We start from the raw sequence: 17,810 nt of genomic DNA, 5'->3' as shown, positions 1-17,810 counted from the left end.
AGTCTGCAAGGGCACCATTTGAATGTACTGCCAACCCTCAGGCTGCTCTGACAACACAGCCCAAGCAGCACAGATAATACTGCCCCTGAATGAATGTGATTTCTGGAAAGTCACATACCCTGCAAAGACCCCACTTTGGCGTTCTCACTGGGACTTTGGAGCAGCACCCATGCCCAAGAAGGATCGAGCCAAGGCCCTGGCCAGGCTGAACTAGGCCCCGGGACCATGTAGGTAATACTGGGTCAGAAGTCACCCCCAGCCAGCACAGATCCACTGGACAAAGCAGTAAGTCTTGTGTTAGTACTAGAGCCAGATCCTGAGGCTTGTAACTCAGAGCAAGGGCTTATTGAAGTCAAGGAGAGGAGAGGCAGCAATGAGAGGTGCCACTGCTCAGCACTCCATGGTTGTAAAGGAACTGACTCCAAGTCCATGGGGGTCTTTCCCTGGACATCATTGGGTGTGGATCAGGACCAGAATAAATAAGGATCAGAGGGGTAGCCGTGTTAGTCTTTATCTGCAAAATCAATGAGATGTCCTGTGGCACCTTACAGGCTAACAGAGAAGGACTCCCCCCTGCCCACCATTGAATCTACCAAATAAATAGGCTGAGGGTGATGAATATGCAGCACCCTTCCTCTCTCAGAAGCTCCCAGGTGGGCGTATTAAGGGAATTTCCCCGTGGCCTGTTATATACCAGCCCACATCAGACACAAGCCCAGGTGAAATTGCCTTGTAGCACCAAGCCATTAAACAAGAACAAGCAGATGCCACATTTCAGTGATAGCTGTGCTGACATAGGAGCAGGGCAGGAGCACAACAGAGGCCAAGGGACCAAACAGCTGAGAGGTTAAGACACTTATGTATTTCATGAAGGACTTCTCCCACCAGGGCACTCAGCCATGGGAGCGTTGGCAGAGCAAGAGATGAAGGGAGCAGCAAACTCCAGACTAAGCTGGCAACAAGTGAGGGGGCACAGTGCAACCCTCCCCCAGTGTTCTTCCAGGGCCTAGAAATGGGACATCCCTAACGAGGGATAATCAAAGTCCTCAGTAGATCCAGACAGCTCTCAACCTAGTTCAAGTCCCACAAGTGACAGTGATGTATCCCACTGGACAGGCTTTCTAGTCTCTAAGGGACAGATGTATAGGACCATTCCTGGAGCCCTCTAAGCTCACACAACTCATGAAGGGTCAAGCCAAAGCCCTGGCCAGCCTGAGCTGGGCCACTGGGATCACCGAGGTAGGATTCCTGATCCAAAGCCCAATGAAGTCATCAGCAGCTCTTCCATCAACATAAGGGTCAAGCCCAGCAACTGAGCCTGCTCAGTCACAGCTGTATTATGTCCTTCTTTGCAGCACTGTCCATGGTGCTGAATTCAGCTGGAGAGCAGCAACACCTGCAGCCAGTAAGTGTCTCCCAGCAAGACTCAGTAATTGAGCACTGGCTGCACAAGAACAGCAATCCTTGGAGAGAAAAGGGAGCCAGCTGCTCCCCCCTCACCAAGCAATGCTGCTAACAATACCCCACTTTCACCACAGGGCTGTTAAGTCATGCACTCCAATTCCTGCCTTCAGTGCTGGCGGGCCTGAAAATATCGTGCTGACAAAGGAAAGCATCACCTGTGTGTCTTTAGAAAGCTACCAGGGCAAGGTGACCACTCCTCTTCTCCATTCATCCCAGCTGTCATATCTCCCGATCTATAATTGCAGTTATTTTTATTAGCATTGTGCCAGGGTGGCAGTTTGCAAGGTCAAGTGGGTGGGATTTTATTTTTTAAGTCTCAGCCAGACTTCTCCGCTGAAGCAAACCTCTGTGATTAAATAGACGGAGATTTCACAGCTGTGCTCAGCAAAACAAAGAATACCTTCCCAAAGTCAATTTGGTGATGAAGTCCTGAATTACCATCAATGCAACAAACTTATCCAAACCCTTCGCAATCCAATGGTGTGCAATTAAAACAAAAAGGGAAAATTGTTTGGGGCTCTTTTTTTTTTTTCCTTCTGTTGCTGCCAGGCTTATGGTTTTGTTTGGCCACTCAAGCTACCTGAGCAGCCCCTCCTTAAGTGTATTCCCTGAACAATGTTGCAACAAATTGCTTTATGTAAGGAAATAGATTGGTTTTAATAAAAGTAAAGTCAGCCATGTGACCTAATAGATAAGACACTAGTCTGGGAGCCAGGAGAACTGGGTTCTTGACTTTGAGCAAAAAATCACTCCCTGCTGTGTGCCTCAGTTTCCCCTCCCCCCCCCGCCCCCATCAGTGAAATGATCATTCCCAAACATTCATTTTCCATCACACATTCACACTGTTAAGGGTCAGCTGGCACAAGCATTGTTTTAGGGAACAAACACACCAGAGGGCTGTGAATGTGAGGAAAATGGGTTCATTTCAATATCCAGATGATAATGCATAGGAAACAAGTTTCCAGTATAGGCTGTTTTGTACTTCTACTCTGACAATAGGCACTGAAAAAAAAGAATGATGTCAGATGGTTCTAAATCCATTCTTTTTTGATGCCCATCTCTGACTTGCTTAAAAATATCATCTTGGGCTCTAATGGCCAGTGCCACAAATTCAGCCGGCGATTTGAAAATCACTGTGTTCTTTTTGTCTTAGATGCCACTGTTGATTACCTACAGATGTGTTTCCAATTATTGTAATATCTAGGGGCAAGTTACAGAACTTTGAGTGGCGGACTGAAGAGGAGTCTTCATGTGGAAGAAACAGAAGCTGCCAGTTTAGATTGGACTATGGTGACTATATTTCTCAAGCCCAAATATGGGACACCCTGGCAGGGTGAGACCTCCCCGGCTGCCTAGGGGCACTGGAAATGGAGCTGCCACCTTGCAGGGGACCTCCCTGGTTTCCCCATGCCTTGGGGGCACTAGGAACAGGGCTGCCACCCCATGGGAAACCTCCCCGGCTGCCATCATGCCTTAGAGGCACTGGGAAGAGGGCTGCTGCCCTGCAGGAGACCTCCCCAGCTGCTCCACCCCTCAGAGACACCAGAACTAGGTGGCAGCCATACTGGTGCTCCTCCTGGCTGCCGCGAGCTGCAGGGAGCTGGGAATTGTGGGGCAGCCCCCTGCCACCTCCCTTCCCAAGTGGCTGGACAGCATGTGAGTGAATGCTCTCCAGCCAGCAGCTGTGCCTGTGCAAGGGGGCCTGAATATGGGGCAATTAGCCCCTTTGTTAAAATATTTCCTCCCCAGTGCCTGAAATACAGGGCTGTCCCAGCCAAGACAGGATGGACTGTCATCCCAGATCAGACTGATTGTTGCTGTGATAGCAAGACAAGGCAGCATGGTCTAGTGGGAAGGGCACTCACTGATCATTCCTGTGTGTCCTTGCACAAGTCACTTCCCTTCTACATGTCTTTGTTTCACCTTCCACCCTTTGTCTGTTTAGGCTGAAAGCTCTGCTGTCAGACTAGTTGTACATACAGCACCCAGCACGATGACTTGATCTTGTACAGACTACCACAGTACCAACAGTAAGGAGGACTATAGTCACCTTTTTCTGATCACCTCAACTTCAGTGCTTGATCTTTACATCACGTGGTCAATCTCATGTTGAAAAGGGAACAGATGATCCTGCAACATTTGCATGCATTGTCACCATGGTAGTTTATGGAAGTAGCTCATTAGCAATCTTCCAGTTTGCATGCACAATCACGGGAACTGCATGCACGAGTGGGACATGCTGCCGGTCTCCTAATTTGTTTATGCCATAAGACATTAGACCATTTAAAGCCTCCATTTAATATTACCCAGGACCTTCTTTAGGTTCTTGCTAGCTGCCCGCACACCAAGCACAAGTAATGAACCCAGCTAAACTGGAAATACAGACATGAATATCACACAGTAATAAACAAATGCATCATAAATATATATTGGCCTTGAGGAAAAATATAGAAAACCCAGTGAAGGATAAAACAGGATGGAGGGAGAAAAATGACAATGTGGAATTGATGCAGACAGATGACTAAGGAATTTTGAATTTGGCTGGAAATATTACCCTCTGCACAAAATAGAGAGCTGCACATGATGACGCCTTGCGTGACATGTGTTGCACACTGGTTAAATTACACAAGTATAAACCTAATATTTCATCTCCGTGTGTTTGGCGACAGAATGAGACGATGCCAGAGAGGCTGTAGGCCAGCACATCCTTGGGTCATGCAAGGCCTCATCCATTCCCAGCCCACAGCACTTGAAGTGGGGTCAATTATTCTGGGATCAGAGACGGACTCTGACATAGCTGGAACATGGTGAGTGGCGGGGAGGGGGAGGGCATCCCAGCTTCTCTCTCTGCCCACAAGTGGAAGGGGTAATAGGCACAGCCACCACCGGCCCACCACCAAACCCCAGGGCCATGGTGTCCTCACCTGCACTTTACCTCCTCCTGTCCCTGCTCTCTTCCTTCCTGCTGGCTGGTGAGACCCTCCCCTTCTCTCCTGCCACCCTCCTCCCTGCAATATGCTGCCAGTTTGCAGCACCCCTGTGGGGACTGTAAAGGGGCTGGGCAGAAGGTGGAACAGAAACAGAGTATTGGCAGGGCCATGGGCAGAAGGTGCAGCACAGGGAATTAGCCTTCCCCAGGGGAAGCTTCACCCACTGCCCATAGTTCTGCTGCTGGCTCTGCCACTAAATTTCCTATGCAGCCTTGGATGGATACCTTTACATACCTCAGTTCACCAGCCTGGAAGACAGCAAAAGCAGCTGCCTTTGTAAAGCACTGGGGCTGTACTGGGATCAAGCAGCAGCTGTTAAACGCTGCACGTCAGGCAGTCTGAAACATACGATTTTATTGAACCTACAGAGGTAGGAAACACAAATTACCCTATCCGGACACAGCAATAGATGTTGCTCTTTAAAGGCTCATCTATGTACACACATATACCATTGCTGCTTCCTCCATATAGGAAATGGTTACGGTGAACAAACTGTACATACAACCATCTGGCAGCTATTGGGAACTATTGACTATTTAAAGGGCCAGTTCTGGATCAAACTTCATTCCCTTGTGTTGCAGCTGTGCTCTATCAGGTCCCATGCTTAGTCTCTGACAGGGGCTGGTACTATCTGCATTAGAGGCGGGTGCAAGACACACACACACAGCTCTTCGAGGATGGCGCAGTCTGCCCCCAGAGGGAAGTGTATTCCCAGCTACTTAGTAGATAAAGGTTGGTCTACACCCTGAGACAGAAATGTACATGCAACAGCAGTAATACGAGACTCTGGTAAATACTGTAACGGAAGGTCAAGTTGATAATGCACCAGAAGAAAAAACAGCTTGAATGCTTATAGATAACTACAGTAATGAACATGATCCCATTATGAAAATACAAATGTACTCCAAAGACTCAGGGCAGGAACAAAGCGTAGCAGCACAACTGTGTTAAGGAGAGGAAAGCAGGAATGTTCTCATGCAGGGAAGAATGAAGGCACACCAAGAAATCTGGGATCTTTGTTTTAAATATATGACAGAGATGCCAGGAAAAGGCAGCACTGCCTGGGCAGCATATAGCTTGGATTGCTCTGAGGAAAGCAGGCGAGCTCTCACTGAAGCACAATGGGCTTATGCAAGCAGATTTCATGTTACCTTTGTCTCTTGACAAACTGTTAATATATATGGCTCAGTCTCACTCACACCATACTGCAAGCATAAAGGGGCCTTGAAATAAATTACAGCCCCCTTTATATTACCAGAGCAGGGTGATGGGACCTTAGAGTAAAGAAAAACCTGGCCCATGTATATCTTTGTATAGATTCTTCATTCACTTAATCTGGTTTGACACCACTGACTTTAATGGGGCCCTCCATGTTTACACAGATGTAAGAGAAATGAATCAGGCCCAATATGTTTTCCTTTCTAGAAGCTCAGCATGTGGGGTGCATGTTAGGCTAGGACAGAGGTGGGGAACCTCCAGCCTGCAGGAAGGATCCGGCTCCTTGTTTAAGTTGACCTGGTCTCCATAGGGCAGGCTGGAAGCCCAAGCCTCAATGCACCCGTGTGGGGCTGCAACATGAATGTCGGCACCCTGAGCCCATTCCTCCTACAGGCAGGGCTGGATTAAGAAAGGGGCATTAGGGGCTGCTGGGCCAGGGTGACCACACAGCAAAGGTGAAAAAGAAAAAATAGGTACCTTTGTCAGACAAACCCCTGTATCTTCAGAACTGTTCACTCTACATTGAGCTCTTGAAAACCGGACTGCCACTGCCCCCATTGAAATCAACAGGAGTTTCTCAGTAATTGGCTTCCAGAACTGGACCAACATGGAATCCTCCTGAAAATCCCAGGTCTATTAGAGGCAGCCCGAGGTCAGGGAGAGGTTTTTCAGAAGAGCTCAGCTCCCATTTATGCCTGGATGTTCAAGGGTGCTCAGTAACTCCCCTCAGAACAGACTTTCAAGAGATCCACATGCCCCTGCCACACAGAGCTCTTCCGCAGATCAACCCAGCAGCAGGTGCTAGGCCCTTCTGCAAATGTACACTCAACTATGACGAAACACTTGCATCTCGGGGCTGATCAGACATTCCTCGATGACCCAAACAACGATGCTCTTTGAAGTGGTCTAATCTCATGTCTGACCGTATGGCTCCACCAATAGCTGTAGGCCAAATTTTGAACCCTTCAGCAGCATTGCTGAGTAACTGCTCATCCATGGTGAGTAGCACACAACCAGGCCCATGATATAGGATAGCTCTGTAAGTAAATGTGTGCCTATAGTTACAGCAGGGGATCAGGGTTACTTCTGATAATACAGTGACTAATTACATTGCAGTTATGGTGTAATTACAGTGTAATTAGGCTCCAGTGACCAAATTAACTCTAATTCACATAACACTAAGGTTAACTATATAAACGAGTTATAGAACTCAGTCTTCGGTTAATACATGTGTCTAGACTGCAAGCGCATTAATTTACAATGCAATTGCTAAGTCATAGTGTTAAGTGTTCAGTTACCTGGAATTAGCACAAATCATTCATATTAACCTACAGCCATGCTGGATTTGGAGAATGACTAAGTCACCCTAATCATTGTACTGAGACACCAAAAGGGGAGCCTGGATTCTTGGGCTCTAATCTAGATTTTGTCAATGGGAGCCCATCACTTACCTGCCCTGCAGTGGGGAAGTCAGACTAATAGAAACAGCATTGCAGTCCCCTCCAAAGAGGCTTTCGTATCTGTGGCTCCCATCACCTTCCTTCTCAACACAGCCCTTGTCGAGCCTCCCCCACTCTGACCCTCAGTACCTGGCTGGACTTCCTTTTGGAGCACGCTGGGTGGAACATGGCTGATCTTAGTGGAGCGGCGTCCACTTGTGCGTTCAAGGCAAAACTCTGCAGGGTCCTGGCAGCCAGGGAGGTGGCCTGGGCACTCCTTATATCCCAAGGCTTTGTGAGAAGGTCCCTCAGCACAGGCGTGAGCTTCCCTCCTCGTGCATGTGGCTCACCATGGTTAATCACTATGCTATTGCAGATTGTCATGGAGTCACACAACTCTTCCCCCTCCTTGATTGATGCTTATTAGTGGGGTCATGTGACCTTCCTGATCTATGGAACAAAGCAGAGAACCAAGGAGAAGCAAGAAGTTGGTCCCTTTAAAATATACGTCCCTCATTGCAAACCTTCCAAGGGAACAGCAATGGAAACAGACAACCTGCCATAGTGGATATGATCCACAGTCCTTCTAGCCCTAGGCGAGTCCTGTATCCTGCCTCCCACAATGGCCAGTGATAACAGCTTCAGAAGAAGGTCAGATAAACCTGTCAGTAGCAGTTATAGCCTGGCAACTGTCCTGGGTTCCCTCAGATCCTCTCTCATCCACAGAAGCACCTTGGAATCTGGTCCACCTTTCCTCAGAGATGTCTTTGCTGTGCTGAATTTGCCTGAGAGCCGACAGCACTTCTGGCCATGCCAACAGCACATAGCAGGGACAGGTGGTGCTAAAAGGATTGATAGACTGCTCCATAGCAGAGGAGGAAGCTGATGGAGAAGGAGGCAGGTGAGGGGCTGAACACCAACCTCCAGAGCGGAGCAGAACTGCAAATTAGGTTCCTCCTTTGTGGGGTGGGCTATAGATTAACTCAGAGTCTGTCTGTTATTTAGCGCCTCCACTAAAAAAAAAAAAAAAAAAAAAAAAAAAGGACAGATTAAGGGGCCTGATCAAAAGCCTGTTGAAATCTATGGGAGGCCTGACTTCACATCAAGTCTTTTGTGAGAAGCAAACCTAGCCCTCAGAGTCTGATGCCACAGCTCTCAACGAAGACCTTCCAACCAAGTTCTTATCCAACAGCATTTCCTCCTCTCCACCCCTCCCCCATGTTCCTGCGGCACCAGCTCCCAATGAGAGCAATGCAGGGTCCTTGCATGTGAGAGCCACCCTGAGCCTCAGTAGGACTGCGGCTTGGCCCACTAAGACCCCAATCTGTGCTCAACCTTAATAGGCAAAGCCAGGCTCAACTTCTGGAACTCTGAAGACTCTTGCGTTAGATTAGTAGCATCCTTTAGATTACCCAGCCCCACCTTGAGAAGTCTCTCCAAATTAAGGCCCTCAGGTATTACAACAGACCCCACCAGGGGCCACACTGGATCCACGCTGGATCCAGAAACTCATCTGGTCTGTCTTGCCAAGCTGCTGAGTACCTGCCACTCAAATTCACTGCCAAAGGCCATTACAATATCTGCGCCCCCCACCCCCCGCTCCCCAACGCGCCAAAAAGCCAGCCTCAGAAGGGAGAGCACCACCCCAAGGTATCCTTCTAAACTGCCAACCTGAGTTGTCAGCGCAGCAACAAACTAAACGTTAGCACAGTCAGACACAAGGCCAGACAGGTAGGAACAAGGAATGCAGGCCGTGCTTCCAGGGGTGGAGACAGGGAAGCCAACCCCCTCCGGGCAAAGTGGGGAGGACTGGTCCTGTGTTCCCAAAGGGGGTGGGGCCTCAGGCAGAAGGGGCGGGGCCTGAGTTGCCAGACCTCTATACCCACCAGAAGGCAGCATGCCTCCCACCCCAGCCTTCAGAGCCACATGCAGCACATAGGGCTCCAGAAGCCATTTAAAAGGACTTGGTGCCACAGTAGTAGCAATGGTGACCAGCAGCCCCCTGCCCCTTTGAATTGCCAGGGCCTGGAGCAACTGCCCTGATTGTGCAGCCTGGGCAGAGGTGCACACCAGGAAGTAGAGATTCCGAGAAGGATTCTGTAGTCAACAACTCAATATGAGCTCCCAGGAAATGCTGCAGCCAAAAGGGCTAACATGATCCTTGGAGGAATACACAGGGCAATGTCAAGCAAGAGCTCAGAGGTCATTTTAGCTCTGGGTACGGCGCTAGGGAGGCCCATACTGGAATACTGCAGACAGTTCTGGTGTGCACCTTTGTAACAGATTACTGAAAAACTGGAGAGAGTGTGCACCAAAAACTGGAGGGCTCGAAGCAGAGACGTGCTTTGCAGCGAGACATGAAAGAGCTCAATCCGTCCAGTTTGTCAAAACAAAGACAAGGCTGGGTCTACATTTGGAAAGTCAGTCAATTTCAGAAAAGTCCATTCTAGCTACTGCAATTGCACAGCTAAAATCAACTTACTTGGCTGTCCTCACAGAGGAAGGTTAACAGCAGAGCTTCTCCCGTCGACCTCCCTGTTTCCACATGATAGGGAGTACAGGGTTTGATTGCCGACCCCAATAGATCAATTTTGAGCTTCCTTCCCAGACACGTGAAATCAAATGCCAGAAGATCGATCTGGACCTAGTTGATCTTCTGGGTAATGTAGAGGTGGTCTGAACAATGGCTTACTTACCACATAGAAGCATGTTCCTGGAGGAAAAAAATACCAGGTACTAGAGGGCTCTTCAATCTGCCAGGGAGCACAAACAATGGCTGGAAGTGAATGCCAGACAAATTCACCGGAGGTAATCAAGACTGGCTGCCTCGACCTGGGAGATATGCATCAGTCCAACATCTCATCCAGGCTCAGCCCAGGAGCACCCAGATGGAGTTCTCTGCCCTGCATGATGCTGGAGACCAGATTAGATGATCTTATGGTTCCTCCTTTCTGGTCATAAAAGTCTATCAATGGCAAATGCTACTCACTCAGAGTAAGTCTATGGTGCAATGAAACATGGTCAGCTGGTGCAGGACCAGCTGACTCTGGCTAGCACGGCTAAGGCAAAGCAGCAGGTTAATTCAGGTCTATATTGAACCCCGGGTTCCAGGACCCAGTGAGGGGCAGAGGGAAAGGTCCTGGAGCTCAGGCTGCAGTGCTTAAACGGCAATTGAACAGTAGCTCTGGGCTGAGCTCCTGAAACACGGTCAGCTGGCCCGAGCCAGCCAAGCAGGTCTGATTGCAGTGTAGACATAACCAAGACTCTGTGTAGGAGGCAGAGCTCTAAGAAAGGGCTACTGAACTGGGAGAATACGTCTGAGCCTGAGTATAGTAAAGCCCCTGAGATGGGGGAGAATCCTGGTACCATTTGCCTGTAAACTAAGAAGCCTTTGTGCTGGTACAATCAGGAGTGGAAGCAGAGGCTGGATGCTGGACTTGATGGATCAGTGCTCTGACGCAGTACTGCACATCGAATATTCTTACCACCTCGTCTGTCGCTGCCCCTACCACCATCCTGGCACTCTGTCCAGCTGAAGGGCTCCAGGCCTGGCTCTCACACAGCACCACAGGAGCAGGAGTTCTCCCCCACCACCGCCGCCACCCATACAAGCCAGGCAGAAAGAGCTCTGCTCTTGGATGCAAGAGCACAGGCCAAGCGACACCAAGGAACAGTTGTTTTTCCCTGGATTCCTTTCCTAGTCAGGGGGACACGTTATCATCAGGGTCAGATGGGGCTGCAGCCTGGCACAGACAAGCCCCAGCTGAGTTAGCAGCTAAGCTGTCAATGGAGCGCAATACTGAAACATTTCTGCCTAACCACCACGCTGCCTACCTCCCTCCGCCATGCTCATGCACGCACAGCCTTCCTCCCGGCCAGAGACGCACCACAAGCACATTCATGCGAAGATCTATGGAGTCACAGGTTCAGCTAGTCCCATATTCCAAGCAGTATGTGTCACATTCGTGATCACACATTCACACTGTCTACACAGATGCACCAATGCGTGTTGTGCACCCACACACACATATATGCAAATATGTGAACAACCAACACATACACACAGTGCTAGGTGTGAACACCTTTGCACTGAGTAACAGCTATCGATCTGTCTATGCATGCAGAAATGCCATTGTATACACACAAAGTGCACCTCGTTCATCCACACAGTCACAAGTACAGATGCATCCAGCCACAGACACCTGCCGGCTCTCAGGAACATACACACAAATTCTGCTTTTCAAGTTGAAATCCTGAGGAGCAGAGTCCAGGCTGAATCCTTAAGCAGAGACTCTTCTGCAAACTAAAAGCCCAGCTGGCTCCCAGAGCCCCAGCTTCAAACACACGTTGGATTAACGCAGTTCCTATTTATAGGACTTTGATTAGAAGCTCGTCACCTAGAAGTTTTTATTCTCTTGATCCATTTATAAGGCCGTAACACAGTTGGACTCACGCTTGATGGACTGGTGTCCCACAGATCTTGCCAAAACTTAATGTGCCATTCAGATCTGGTTAAATTAGTGACAAGCAGCAGTCTGTGCGCTGCAGGACTAACTGCCTCCCAAAACACGCTTTTGTTCTCATCTCCATATGGGTTATTATGCAGCAGATAGTCACAGAAAGGCAGAACAGGGACGAGGCAAACTGATCTCTTCCCCACTGCCAGTCCTACACCATTGTCTATAGTATACTTCTGCTTAGAGAAGTTAGCTCCTAGCTTGGAGCAGGCAGCATTTCAGCACCACTGACACCAGTGCCTCATGCTGGGAGATGCTAGAACTCCCCAGGCCTTGGTAGTTCCTTACGCCGTTTCCTGTGCCACATCCTGGTGGGAGAGCTTGGGTACGGAGTAGCAATGAGACTGCACCAACCTGTGCTCTGGCAGGACTTAGAGGAGTGCTCTGCATTTGGATGTGTGTCAATACAAGATAAACCTCTTTAGCCCAACACCCTCAGGACCTGACCGGTGATGACCCAGAAAGTTTGCTGGGCCATGGGAGCTCATTACTGTCTAGCGCTTTAACCAGCAGTTTCACTGCTTCCTGGGCTCTTAGACATTTAGGGGTAAATTACAGCTAAAGAACAGCACAGAACACTGCAAGCCAGGACCGGTGACTGGTAACAAACTTCCCACAGTCCCATACAACTTGGCCACACACGATACATTCACATCCAGCTAACCTAAAATCATGCCAGACTACAGATGCTGCCCAACAGTTGAATTTGAACCTGTAGCTAGCTAACGGATAAGGTGCCAAATTAGCTCTTAACAGCAACTCCGACTGACACAGACTGGGACTGACGTACCTGTCTGTCCCCTTCCCACCCACTCTCCCACAGATTAGTGCTGCCTTCCAGTGAGAGACTAGGATCTAATTTCCACTCTCCGGTCCCCACAGCTAGGGCTGTTGTCAGTTTCCCCAAAAGCTGGGTACTTGTGCAGCTGTTCAGGAGAGACTCCAATGCTGCCCAGCAAATTAGCAGAGCACCCACAGTGAGGTCTGTGTTTCCCCTGGTGGTGCACATGTGTGCATTCCTAGGTGCAAGTAACAAAATTTATTCAGCACATGGATAGAAAAAATCCACACCCGTATGGAAAAGACTAGAGGGAACATTGCTCCCGTCCCGTCCCATTCCTTTCACAGAATCCTGGTGTGGGAGGCTAGTACTGGAGTAACTCAAAGCTTCCCCTGCAGAACCAGGATTCCCACACTATTGTCAACAGCAGCACCTCCTGGGGCAGCCTGGAACCGTAGCAGTTGCAAGCTCTGGAATGTAGCTGGCTGTCTCCCTCCTACTCCCACAGGCAATAATCCTTTCTAAGCATCCTGCGGCACGTGTCAGCCAAATGCTTTCCGATTCCCGACAAATTCTTGCCAAGAGTTCTGCTGAGCACAGAATTTCAAGCTGTCCAAAGTCTACAGACAAGTTAAAGCTCCTGCCTGCAGGGAGAATGCCACTGAACCAGGTGCACCAAGCAACAGTGCCAACTTTATTTTCTGTTAACAGCTGGTAGCATTTATTTTAAAAAGTCTTCACCCACATGGTGACTGGTCTGGGAAGGCAGAGGGCATTTAAATGGACTCACTGGCTGGGGCACAGAAAAGCCCCACCTTATAGCAAATCTCAGTACACACAGCAACTTTCTTTCTTAGCTCATGTATTCAGAACTGCAGCTGGATGACACTAGAGTCCAGAAACCACTGTGGGTTGACTCAGAAGCCAAGAACAGGAGGGGCCCTGGTGGTTTTCCAGTCTGATCTTGTGCATAGAGCTGCCTCAAAAGAGTTCCAACAGCAGCTCTTACCAAGCGATTCTAAAGTCACTAGGGATGTAGCATGCACCAGGAACCTGAGTGAATTTTTCTGGTAGCTAATTGCTCTCGTGGTTAAAAACATACACCTTGTTTCTGGTCAGAATGCTGGTGCTTAGTCACCAACAAAGATGCCCCAGCTGTTTTCAGGCTGTCAATCACATGCAAACAATATTTTACCTCAAGATAAAGTATTTGCTGACTTTTCCCAGGTCAGCTAGGCTGTACAGGAGCGTAAATCAGAGCAGAAGATGCATTGGACAGTGAAAAAAAAAAAAAAAAAAAGGGACTCCCGAAGGAGCAACTAGGAGCTGACCACATGAGCTAAGGCCCTAGTGCACTACATGTGGTATGAGCACAGAACGCAAAGATGGTCCCTGACTCAAAGCTTTTGCCATCTTGGGAGGGAGGAGGAAGCATGGTTTGTCCTAGGCGTCAGTAACCTTTCCAAGCAGAGGGCCAAAATTTGACCTCTTGATCTCCATACACAGTCAGAGTGCCGGTGACGCTTTTTAAAGTCACTCATAGTCCTACCGACAATGAATTCATTAATAAAGCGGCAGAACTTTACCATTTAGGTGGTCATTGGCTGCACTAGCTGGTCTTTTGCTAATCCACAGGCAGCCTGGCTTTGAGCAAGCTCCCACCTGCATGGGGAAGGAGAGGAGGGGCTGAGCCCCCGCCTCACATGCCAATAAAATCAGCTCACGTGCCACTCTTGGCACCTGTGCTGGGGGTTGCTGACCCCTGGTCTATCCTTTGGGCCCAGCAAGACAGCTACATTCTGTTCCTTACTCGGCCATGGACACACATTGTCATTGATCCATGCCTCAGTTTTCCCATGTGTGAAATGGAGATAAAGGCATTCACGAGACACAATTACTGATTATTAAACCCCATTTTTAAAAGCAGTTATTTGTTAGGAAGAGGTTCAAAGGAACTTCCTCTGGGTATTTAAGCCGGGTATAATGGGATGCTTCAGAGTGAAATTTGTCACATGAAATCTCTGGCTCAACCACAAGCCGTTAGGCTGGGAGGAGGAATCGGCAGATGGAATTCTGACCCATGCTGCGCAGGAAGTCAGATGAGAAAGCCTTTGCTATTTCAGGCTCCAGCACCAGCTCCCCTCCGAGTCCTGGCCTGGATCACACACTACCCGCGGATAAAACTACCAAAGGCTGCCTTGCTTTTGTAGACAGTTTCAACCCAGTCCCCTAGCATTCCCTCTCAGCATCTTATCCCCCTTCTCACTGGCCTTTCAGAGCAACAGGCAGCGCAGCTCACACAGAGCGACTCTTAATCAAGGCTTTGAAATTTACGTCGGGCATGGTTCATTGCTGGTCCAGAAGCATTTTTTTCCACTCCCACCCCCGGCAGCTGCAGCCACTCATTGCCAGCCTGCAAAAAGGAGGATTTATATTTCAGGGAATGAATCGATATCATGTGGGGCCAAAGACGTCTTCAATCTCACTGAAGGATTAGGCTGCAGAGGGGGAAAGTCAGCAGCAGCCCGCAGCCATTCCATTCAGATTTCAATTTGGAGAGGGGCGCCTCTTGCTTCTCCCTCTATCCCGCCCCCTCTCTCCCCGCCGCGTGTCTTTTCTTTCGCCGTGGCTACAGATGGTGGAAACATGGCATTCCATTGAGCAGACGGGCACCGCCGCAACTAGTGAACAATGGGTTCCGGGAGGACTTTGCCCAAGGGCACTGAGGTGGCGGGGAGGAGGGTGCTGCTACAGGGAAATACTTAGCTGGAAGGAGAGTTCAGCGTGAACGTGGGGGGATGCAATGCTCCACGCGAGGGCGATTCTGCCCCATGCTGTGGATCCCATGGCATCAGCCGCGCAGGTGCCTGGCTGCCTTACGACATACTTGCAACTCTCCCCCCACAGGGACTATCCCCAGTGACACAAACAGCACTTACACCCCCCTGGAGCCAAAGGGCATCAGAGCAGGAGAAGGAGCAAGGTATTCCTCGCCACTCGCAGCAGCTAAACAGCTGCAGATGGGTTGTGTGCCCCCGACACTACCCTCGCTTTGTGCCAGGGAGGGACATGGCCACTACTGGTCGCTGCAGTGCCCAGCAGGGCTCCCTCTAATATTTTCCCATCCATGGGAAGAATAAGTTTTGTTGTTATATGTGTGGATGTGCACCACCGCTAGCCGCACATGCTGCCAGCTGTAACGCTCTGCTAATGAGCTGGGCAGCACCTGAATCTCTCCTGGGGGAGCTGCCCAAGCACTCAGCGTACAGAGAACCCTGGTGCCCAGGAACAAGCTGGGGCCTATAGACCTGCCTGGAGAAGAGACGCTCACAACAAAAGCAAGTGAACCAGGACAAAATAGCCCCATCCCCCTGCCAGACAGCGGGGCCTCCAAGCCAGGATCGGGGCCTCTCTGTAGTGGGGTGTGGGGGAAGGACCATGAAGGACTCAGTAGGAGACTTGCAATCCCTATTCCCAGGAGCATGGATGGTTCCTCTCCCCCAGCCAGGGCAGGGGACATTTTGGTGCTGGCCCTACAGCCTGCATAAGTTGACCTACCTCCACTCTAGGGCGAGAGCTGTCCTTTCATCCTCAGCTTGCACTGTTTCTATCCCCCTGGACTGCTAGAGTTCCCCTTCTCTCACAGGGACTGCGCGGGCAGAACCCAACTGTCGGGTCCCAGCCATCAGGGACACTCAGAGGTGCTGCAGGATGGGGAATGTGGTGGGAGGGGAGCCCAGCTCTTTGCCCTGAAAGGGATGGGGCCAAGAGCAGAAGGGGCTGGTTTTGGGGCCGTCAGCCCTGGCCTTCCCCATGCTCACTCTAAGCCCCCACATACAGCAGTGCACTGCGCTCCATGGAGTTTCAAAAGGAGCACAGAGTTTCAGCCACAAACTGCCACATGTCCACCTACTGTAGCTGTGACTGCAAACTGTGACAGGCGAGATTCACCGTGGGATGCCAGCTGCAGGGCGTCACTGACACAGAGCACTTGGCCACTACGTGGGCCTCAGGAATAAGCAATTACAATACGGTTGATGGGTCAAAAGAACGTATACAGAGACATTAGCAGGACATGGGGAAGTCACTGGTTAGGCTACGTGGAGCGTCAGTGCAGGGAAGGAAGAAACAGCAGAACCAAAAGGGACAACCCCCCTGCCCCACCCGTTCAAGCAAAACTCCAAGTGGGCCCAATCCTGAGCAAGCAAAGACACCAGGATCGGTCTCATTCCACAAACCGTTTCCTCCCTCCACCAGATGTTCTTAGCCCATTCCAGGCTGGTTGGTCCCTATGGCCCACCTCTTCACCGGCCCTGTGCCACACACCAGCATCTCTTGATAATGCTTCGGTCACACGCCACCCCCTTGTCCCCCCAGAGTGCATCACGACTGAGGCTGAACTCTTCCAGTTAAACTGTGTGACTGCCCATGTAGTCAGAGCTGTGTGTCACATTTCCACATGTGCTCCCCACAGGAGCAGCCAAACCTCCGCTGCCACGGATGGGCTGTGGAAAACTGCAACACAATCGTCAGACATCAACAGGTCCTTGCCAGTTCGGCCCTGCCAACAACACAGCAGGAGCACTGACTAATGCAGCGCATGCCAATGGGCGGCTGTTACCACAACAGAACAAGCCTCACTTGCATTGGACAACAAGCGTCTCTGTGATGATCCTTAATACCCAAGATGAGTCATAAAGTCCAGACCTTTCCCTTCCAGACTTTGCCATTTTCTATGCCAGCCAGCCAAAGAGGGCCATCCTTCATCTGCTTGATATATCAAACAGCATGGACAGATCAACAGGGGTGAGATACTAGAGGGGAGCCTAGAACCCATGTCCTACAGCTTCCAAGTTGAAGATGCTGCCATTCAAGCTGAAGACCACACAAACTCAGCTATAATCACTTCCTGGAATGGCAGCAGACACTGTGACCCAAAATGCAGCTTGCCCCACAATCCAGCTGTATTCCACTCCCAGACACCCTTTTAACCGCCACAACCTGTATCTCAGCAAGAAGTTCACTCACCATCCTCCCTGGACTTCTGGATGAAAGCCTCCACCCCGCTCTCGCCGTAGCTTCCCTCGGAGGCTAAGGTGGAGACGTAATTCCACTTGAGCTCCTTGACAATGTCCACCATGGCCTGGGCCTGGTAGGTGTCAGAGGGCACAACGCGGGAGAAGAAATCGTACCGGCTGTTGTCGCTCAAGTCAGGGGCAGTGGAAGCGTAGCTTATCTGGGGTATCTGCAGGAGCAAGGGGAGAGAGGTCACCAATAAAGAGAAATGGAAGAGCACATCACAACTGCCTCACTCAGATTGTACAGATAAAGCCTTTTTCTGTAGTTGTATTGGAAGGCCAAAAGCTTACGGCCTTCATCTGCAGGCAGGCTGAAAACACAG

The 17,810-nt window shown here is 50.0% G+C and overlaps 1 protein-coding gene across 1 annotated transcript in view; it reads right to left on the bottom strand.

Annotated features, from left to right (window-relative positions):
- Window positions 1-17,810, bottom strand: part of GRM4 (glutamate metabotropic receptor 4) — a 175,380-nt gene that overhangs the window by 109,756 nt on the left and 47,814 nt on the right. Inside the window, exon 2 of the mRNA XM_074977251.1 lies at window positions 17,438-17,654. Within this exon, the coding sequence (XP_074833352.1) occupies window positions 17,438-17,654 (217 nt within the window). The remainder of the gene's footprint in view (window positions 1-17,437; window positions 17,655-17,810) is intronic.

This window comes from Carettochelys insculpta, chromosome 26 (assembly GCF_033958435.1).
Source record: "Carettochelys insculpta isolate YL-2023 chromosome 26, ASM3395843v1, whole genome shotgun sequence".
NCBI classification, from domain to species: domain Eukaryota; kingdom Metazoa; phylum Chordata; order Testudines; family Carettochelyidae; genus Carettochelys; species Carettochelys insculpta.
Note: the sequence above shows the minus strand (reverse complement) of the source record. Positions and strands in the feature narration are given on the sequence as shown.